This window comes from Tupaia chinensis, unplaced genomic scaffold (assembly GCF_000334495.1).
Source record: "Tupaia chinensis unplaced genomic scaffold, TupChi_1.0 Scaffold000673_1, whole genome shotgun sequence".
NCBI classification, from domain to species: Eukaryota; Metazoa; Chordata; class Mammalia; order Scandentia; family Tupaiidae; genus Tupaia; species Tupaia belangeri.
Window position 1 is genome coordinate 1,664,008 of NW_006160196.1, and position 8,183 is coordinate 1,672,190.

At 61.9% G+C, this 8,183-nt stretch overlaps 2 protein-coding genes across 2 annotated transcripts in view; one reads left to right on the forward strand and one right to left on the reverse strand.

Annotated features, from left to right (window-relative positions):
• Nucleotides 1–922: 922 nt before the first annotated feature.
• SACK1E (scaffolding CK1 anchoring protein E) overlaps nucleotides 923–8,183 on the forward strand; it is a 17,724-nt gene continuing 10,463 nt past the window's right edge. The window contains 4 exon segments of the mRNA XM_006160193.3: nucleotides 923–1,516; nucleotides 3,280–3,447; nucleotides 3,736–3,860; nucleotides 7,962–8,183. The exon segment at nucleotides 7,962–8,183 is cut by the window's right edge and continues 211 nt beyond it. Coding sequence (XP_006160255.1) covers nucleotides 1,046–1,516; nucleotides 3,280–3,447; nucleotides 3,736–3,860; nucleotides 7,962–8,183 — 986 coding nt within the window. The 5' untranslated portion in view covers nucleotides 923–1,045.
• Nucleotides 5,866–6,569, reverse strand: SPACA4 (sperm acrosome associated 4). The gene has a single exon (XM_006160192.2). It carries the CDS (start codon nucleotides 6,333–6,335, stop codon nucleotides 5,958–5,960), a length of 378 nt encoding a protein of 125 aa, XP_006160254.1. The 5' UTR covers nucleotides 6,336–6,569; the 3' UTR covers nucleotides 5,866–5,957.

Sequence of the window (8,183 nt, forward strand, 5' to 3'; positions counted from 1 at the left end):
GGTCTAGGGATCAGGCATCCCGATTACCTGGGGGTCTGGAGCCCTAGGGTTGGCTGGGGTTTGGGTAGGTAGGAGACGGCAGGACAGTGGTCTCTGACCAGGGAAAAGTGAACCATCGGTTGGTAGATCGGATTCAGGTGGAAACCTGGACTGGGGTCAGCTTGGCCAGGGCTCGGCGGGGGCAGCTGGGACAGCTGGGGAATGGTGGCTGGGCAGGTGGGGCCTCCGCCCTGGGTGGGCTAGAGCTAGCAGTCGCACGTGGTTCCATGGGGATAGGACCCTTGTAGCACTGGTCACTCCAGTGCAGCAGCTTGGGGGAGTGTGAGGGCCCAGGCACCAGCGTGCCAGACTGGCCAGGGAGGAGGGTCCTCTGAGGCAGAGAGGGCAGGCCCAGTGGGCAGGAGGCTCGGACGGTCGGTGTGTGGGCCGGCTGAGCAGAGAAGTCCCTGGACAGACGTTGGTGCAGAGGCCGTGGTGTTCACCCGTGGTCAGGGACTCAGACCCCAGGCAGAGCAGTTGGTGTGAGCCAGACAGGCCGGGGCAGACCGGCCTGCCATACTGCTAGTAGGGAAAACCGGTGGCCAGAGATGGGCCGGAAGCCTGTTGCCTAGAAGTGGCCAGGTGGTCAACCAGACTTTCAGTCAGGGCAGGTGGGCGGTCTTCTTGACCAAGTTAGTAACAGCAGAAGGGTCTGTCGGGGCACGGTGTGGCCAGTAGGTGGGGCGTGTGGTGTGGTCAGGCGGAGATGGCCAGGTGGTCGGGCTGACCAGCAGAGACGGCCACCCAGGAACAGCACTGGCTGGGGGCAGGCAGGCTGGTCTGAGCTGCCGGAGACATCGGGTGGCCCGTCGTTTACTCCAACTGGACAGTGAGCTAGGGACAGTCACATGGACAGTGAGCTGGGGACAGTCACAGGCAGCCATTCGGACATTCGGGGTCCAATGGCCACATAGTGTGCTGGGATACCACCAGATGGTCAGTCCCGAAAGACAGCCAAACCCTCGGGGACCCAGCCTCTCGCCGTCCCCCCGCTGGATCTGCCCTGATGGCGGCCTCCCAGCTGGCAGTGCTGGAAAGTGTGGAGCCGGGGGCTGGGGTGCTGCCCCTGACAGAGGCCAGCCCTGCCTTCCTGTACTCTGAGGGCGAGCGGCTGGCACTCGAGGCGCTGCTGAGTGAGGGCGTGGAGGCCTTCCGGGCCTGCATGCAGCACGAGGGCCTGCGGCCCTTCCTGAGCGGGGACGAGGTCCAGGGCTTGGCGGCCACGGCCGAAGACTGGACAGTATCCAGCCAGGAGCCTGGCGGGCCGGAGGGAGCTGCTGCCACCGACAGGGACGAGAGCAGCCTGACCTACTGGCCCGGGCAGACGGAGGAGCCGGCGCCCGTGCTGCGGCTGGGCTGGCCGGAGGACTCGGCCTGGAAGGGCATCACCCGGGCACAGCTGTACACCCAGCCCCCCGGAGAGGGCCAACCACCCCTCAAGGAGCTGGTGCGCCAGGAAATCCAGGCTGCCCACAAGGTGGGTGCTCAGGGCCTGGAGTCCAGTTGCCAGACCTGGATGTCCCCCCATGCCAGCCCCGGGATGTGCAAGTCTACACCCCTACCCCAGGCCCCAAGAGTCCACATCCCCCAGGACCCATAGCTCTGGAGCCAGCACTGCACCCTTCCACACGCCATCTTTCCCCCGGATCTAGGGGTTCCTAGGGGCCCCTGTTCCCAAGCATCCACACCCTGGGAACTGAGTTATGACCCTCCCTGTCTCGGTCACCCACTCCATCCCCTCCACCCTCATCACTAGGCTAGGGGTTCCCCCCTCAGGAGGGCCCAGATGGAACTCCCTGGAAAGCCCTTCCTCCCTCCCTTCCTTCCTCTGCCAGAGGGTGGGTACTCTTGCCAGAGAGGGAGGGGAGAGGACACCCCCAGTGGGGCATGGTCCTTCTGCTGTCCCTTCTCCATTTCACCATCCTGTGGGAATTTGGGTGTACGTACACAGTGTTTTTTTGTTTTTGGAGAGGTTTTTTCGCTATAGGGTGCGTGTGCTCGCCAGACAGACAGAGAGAGACATAGAGACAGAAAGCGAGAAATCACCCCCCAGGGGGGATGACCACGCCGCAATCCCTTCTCCTCCATTCTCGGGATCTTGGGCACGCACGCACAAGCGCCCGGCGTGAGTTTTAAGCCACCGGGTCCAGGACGCGAACCGCGGTCGACTACATGGGAGTCCAGCAACATAGCCATTACGCTAACTGCTGGTTCCCTCACAGTGTTTTTTTGTTTTTAATAATTATTTACTTTATTTAATCATTGATTTATTTTAATTTGGCCAGAGAGAGAGGAAAAGTGAGAAAGCAAGCTACCAGGTCTGGGACTTGTTCCGTGGTCGGCCATGTGGGAATGTCCAGAGCCTTCACCACCACGACACCTGCTGGTCCCCCCCCCCTTTTTTTTTTAAGAATTATTCTATTTTAACTTTATTTTCATTTGACCAGAGAGGGAAGGGGGGGCGTGAGAAAGCAAGCTGGGACACAAACCACGGTGAGCCGTGTGGGAGTCCAGCACCCCTAACTGCCACGCCACCTGCTGGCCCCCACGGTGTGGTCTGCAAGCTGCCGGGTCTGGGACTCAGACTGCACAGGCCGCCATGTGGGATCGGACTCCCGTGACCAACAGGCCACGGGGCCGACGCCCACTCTGACCATCCTAGCACCGGCCAGCTCCGTGCTGAGTGCTTTATGTGGGCCAATGGGCTTGACCCTCTGAGACCTGGAGAGGTAGGGACTGTTACGCCCAGAGAGGAGAAGGGGAAACTGAGGCACAGGTTAAGACCCTTACCTCAAAGTGCCCTAGCGGGGGTTTGAACCCAGGCCGTCTGGCTGCTGAATCACAGTTTCCCACCACTTCCTGACTCTGCCTGCAAGGTCCAGCCCTCAGCACCCACGGGTCCCAATGCTCTCCTTGGTGGCCTAGATTTCGGCCTCTCGCCCTGGCACCCAGGACACCCCTGAGGACCCAGAAGTGCGGCCACACGGTGCCCCACAAGGACGTCCAGTCGCTGGCCCCGCAGTGTCCCGGCTCAGGGCCACAGCTCACCGTAGGAGGCTCGTGGTTTACGACGACATTCCCCAGCATTAGAAGCTGGGGCTTTTTCTCACTTGCAGGTGTCATTTGAGCCAAGGGTCTCCCCTCAGCCCCCAGAGCACCTCACCCAGGTCCCTGGTATCTGCCCCCACCGGGCCCCCTGAACCCGACTCTGTGTGTCCACGCCCCCTCTCCGTCCCCCAGCTGGTGGCTGTGGTCATGGACGTCTTCACTGACCCAGACCTGCTCTCGGACTTGGTGGTCGCTGCCACACGCCGCTGGGTCCCTGTCTACCTGCTCCTGGACCGCCAGCACCTGCCCGCCTTCCTGGCGCTGGCCCGGCAACTGGCGGTGAATCCCTGGGCCACGGAGGTAGGGGCCAGGGGACCCAGGAGCCTACACCCCGCCGGTGCTGGGGGTGGTGGGGACGGCCATCCAGGAGATGCCCCCTGAGAGGGTCTCCTGAGATTGTATACCATGCCAGTGGGGTGGGGGTGCTCCCGGGGGCCGCTGAGTTAGGTTATCCCCAAGAGACCCCTGGGCTGGATATCGGTGGCTCTGGGGGATCTGGGACAGACGCTTGGAGCCACAGGCATGCAGGTAGAACCAGCTTCGAGGGACGGGCCCTTGGGGGGCCTGAGCAAGGGTGTGCTCCCCCAGAATCTGGACGTCCGGGTCGTGCGGGGCTGCAGCTTCCAGAGCCGCTGGCGGCGGCAGGTGAGCGGCCACGTGCGCGAGAAGTTCGTGCTGCTTGATGGTGACAGGGTCATCTCAGGGTCCTACAGGTAAGGAGCGCACCTGCCCCACACCCTCCGGTGAGCCCGAGGCGGGGACCGGCCTGAGCACTGGCCTGCCTGCGTGGCTTCGGGGAAGTCTTTCTCTCTTCCGGCCCCGTGGCCTGTGTGTCCTCTTCTGGAAGCCAGGGCCCACACTTTGAGGGTGGGGGGAGTCTCAAACCCAGCAGGACCTCTGCCTTGGGTAGGAAACTACCTTTCGAGCATCAGTGAGGAAATGGGAGCTCACGGGGCCAACAGATAGCGTGGTGGTTAAGGTGTTGGGTCCCACATGGCCGACCGCAGTTCAAGTCCTGGATCTGGCAGCTTGAAAATCAGGCCGACATGTGTGCGTGCCCGTGTGCCCCAAATCCCAAGGGGAGTGTGGAGGAGAAGGGATTGCAGCGTGGCCATCCCCTGTGGGGAGTGATTTCTCACCTCCTCTGCCTCTCTCCATCTTGCGCATGAGCCCCATGGCAAAAACCTAAAGAGAATAAAAAGGAGTGAGAGCCGAGAGGATGGCTGCCCACCCTGAGATCACGTCCCTCCCTCTCCTTTCTGGGGTCTGGCCGGTCTTGAATCCTGGCCCGCTTCTCAGTTGACTGTAGGCTGGTGCGTCCCACACCCTGCGCCTCACTGTCCCGTCTGGAAAGCGCAGGAACGCCCCCACCTACCTCTGAGGGTCACAGCGTGGTGGGCCAGGCACCTGGGCTCCAGTCCCGGTTCTGTCAGCTAAGGGCTGTGCGGCTCTCTGGGCTCGGCTTCCCTCTGCAGAGCTGGCGTGGTTGGTGCCTCTTGAGTACAGTTTCCGGACAGAAGTACACGCGGGGCTGGAGGCCGCCTTGTCGCAGGGGCTGTTGTGTGCCGGGTAGGGTGCTGAGCCGCAGCCCGGCCTCGACCCGGGAGATGTTGGTAGCCTTGTGCTCCCCCAGTTATAATGACCAAAGGAAAAAGGCCCACACGTGACCAGCTGTGTCCGCAGAGCCCGGCTGAAGACATCGCTCTGGAGCCGCGGTGTTCGTCGGAACTTGGGTGACTTGCTAAAACAGCGTTCCAGGCCCGCCCCTTACCTGGCCCAGGACGGGGCCTGAGAGCTTCTGAGAACTGCTAGGGCTGAGACTGGGGTTGGCCAGTATCTACCTTCCCAGGTCTGCGTGAGGGCTCTGTGAGCTCAGGGTGTCTGGCTTGTGGTGTAAGGAGTGCTCCACAAACGTCAGCTGTCACTTATTTCATATATATTTTTTTTTTCTGAGAGATTTTTTTGCTGTGCGGCACATGTGCTTGCTGGGGAGAGAGAAAGACAGAGACAGAGACAGAGAGACAGGAAGGGAGAAATTAAATTACTCCCCCTCGGGTAGGGGAGATGACCACACCGCAATCCCTCTCTCCTCCATTCTCCTCTTGGGATTTTGGGCACGCATGTACACACCTGCCATGAGTTTTGAGCCACCAGGTCTGGGACTCAAACCACGGTGGGCCGTGTGGGAGTCCTGCGCCTTACCTACGGCGCCACCTGTTGGCCTCTGTACGTGTTTTACCAAGCTCCCTGACTCTAAGGCACCACCCATGGAAAGCAGCGGCCTGGTCAAAATGCAAAGCCATGGGGACCAGCAGTTAGCGTAATGGCTATGTCGCTGGACTACCACGTAGTCGACCACAGTTCGCGTCCCAGACCTGGTGGCTTAAAACTCACGCCGGGTGCATGTGCGTGCGTGCCCAAGATCCCTAGAGGAGTATGGAGGAGAAGGGATTGCGGCGTGGCTATCCCTCCTGGAGGTGATTTCTCACTTTCTGTCTCTCTGTCTCTGTCTCGCGAGTGCATGCGCCCTATTGCAAAAACCAAAAAAAAAAAAAAAAAAAAAAAAAGAAAGCAAATCCATGTGACAGGACCAGTGGACAGAGCAGGGTAGTCAGCCCCAAGTCTGGCCCCGGCGGGATCAGGCCTGTGGATGCCGCATGAGTGCCGGGCTCCGGGTGGACAGCGCAGAATGAACGAAGCCAGGGCCACAGAGGTTATTCAGGGCCTCTGGCCGTTTAATGGGGGCCGGGGGAGGGGTGCAAGAAGTGGTGGCGCTGGGAGGCCAGTCCCAGGCCTGCTCTCTCTGCTGGTCACAGCAGATGCCAGGGCACCAGCAAGCCCAGCACCAGGCTGGAGGTGGCTGCCAGCACCCAGGTGCCCGTGGGACTGGGGGCATCGTTGCACATGTGGCCGAAGCAGCAGGTGGTGATGAGGCTGTAGGTGACGCCCTTGTAGCTGACGGGCTCCTCGCGGCCGCAGCTGGTGGCGTGCACACAGCCTTTGTTGATGACGGTCCCCGCGCCGGGGGACACCCCGTGGCCTGTGAAGCAGTTCTCGTCGTCGCCACAGTGCATGTGGGAACCGGGGCAGTGCTTGGAGTCGGTCAGCTCACAGAAGAGGCAGTCCTTGGCGGCTGTCGTGCCGGGTGGCAGAGCTGTCACCAGAAGCAGCAGCCAGCCGAGGACCATGGTGGCCTGGCGGCAGTGACGGTGCCCGAGCCAGGCCGTGGGCTTCCTGGGTCTCCCCGGAACTGCTGAATGAATGACCTTCTGGCCGTCCCCAGCCCACGCGTCTCTGGTCTAGCCGCGGAGTCAGCGCCCGCAGTGTACTCGGCTCCTAACGCCCGAGAGCCCTGGCGTCCTGGGGCGGACTCGGACCAGGGCCGCTGCCTGACAAGAGTCTCAGTGAGGCGGACTGGAGTGGGTGACCTCACAGACCCCAGGCTTCTCACTGGCCACTCCAGGGCTGAGGTCACAGGCAGGGGAGGGGCATCACAATCCGAGCGACAGCCAGGACTCTGTCACCCTACCCAGTCAGTCACAGCCCTGCCTGCTGACCCGCCGTGTGCTCGGTCCTCCAAGGCTTTGACTTTGAGTGTTTGACTTCAGCCCCAGCTGGCCCATGGTGACCCCATTTTCCAGATGGGCAAAAGTGAGGCTTGGGGAGGAACAGCGAGACATCCCAGGCCCACCGCCAGGCTCGGAGCCCAGGGTCATTCGGTTCCAAAGAGGCTGGAGAGGGATGATGGCGTTGATGGGCTTCGCGGTCTGTGCTGGGCCCTTTCTCCTTCTCAGGAGTTTTCATTGTTTGGTTTTTCCATGAGCAGGAGAGGCAGAGAGACCAGCACCCCCTCAGGGTCCTTGCACCGTGGCCCACCCCCGTCTCCACTAGCCCCGGGTCACGGTGTACTCGTGTTCAAGGGGGCCTCCAGATGTGAACCTGGAACCTCATGGCGGGGGAGCGGTCAGCCGGGCAGTGTCACGCTTCACCTCCGCATCACCATCTGGTTCTCCTGTGCTCGAGCTCGAAATACCCACTGTGCCGGCGGCAGTCAGGGCCCCGCCCGCCAGGCTCAGCGCAGGCCACGTGCAGGGGGTCGCATGCATGGAACTGAGCTCCGTGTTACAGACAAGCGGAGCCCGAGCCTGGCACACGGCGCTGGCCAGGGAGCCGCAGGACACAGTCCCTGTGGGTGTCAGAAACCGACCTCTTTCCAGAGGAGGAAACGGGGGTTTTCGGGCATCCTCAGTGAGGACAGGCCAGAGCCCAGGTGTAAACTCCAGTCTGATCCCAGATGATAAGCCTGAGGGGTCTTTAGAAAGTTCCAGTCCCCTCGTGTGGCTCCCTTCTGCGTGTCACCCTCGCACCTCCTCCAGGGCAGGTTCTCATTTTCCATTCTCTCTTTATTTTAGGTCTTTGTCATAGGGATTGTGGGGCCCTGGACAGAGAAAGACAGAGAGAGGGAAAGTGAGAAACCGCCCTTTGTGGGGAGGGCCACTTTACAATTCCTGCTCCTCCTTTCTCCTCTCGGGATTTTGGGCACACACGCACATGCCCCTGGAGTGGCTTTCAAGCCACCGTGTCTGGGAATCGAATCGCCCCATCAGCAATGTGGTATCCAATGCCTTTACCTCCACCCCACCTGCTGGCCTGTGGTTGTTCCCATTCTGCAGAGGGGCACCTGAGGCCGGAGGGGTAGTGGGACTTGCTGAGGGCACCTGGCCTGGCCTGACACCTGGCTGGGGACCAGGCATGGGGGCCAGGTTGTATGTGCCGGCCGCAGAGATCCTGACCGCCCCGCTCCGTGCCCCCAGCTTCACGTGGAGCGACGCCCGCCTGCACCGCGGCCTGGTGACCCTCCTGACTGGGGAGATTGCCGATGCTTTCAGCCGTGAGTTCCGGACCCTGTATGCCTCCTCCTGGCCACTGCCACCGGCACCCACCCAGGCCCCCTTCGTCAGCGTCCTGGGGGGCCTGCAGCTGGCCCGCAGCCCACACCGCGTGGCCCGCCGCCGCCCTGTGGGCCCCATGACAGC

Excerpts from the sequence above, each read along its gene's own strand:
- SPACA4 (XM_006160192.2), bottom strand. The coding sequence starts at position 6,335 with ATGGTCCTCGGCTGGCTGCTGCTTCTGGTGACAGCTCTGCCACCCGGC.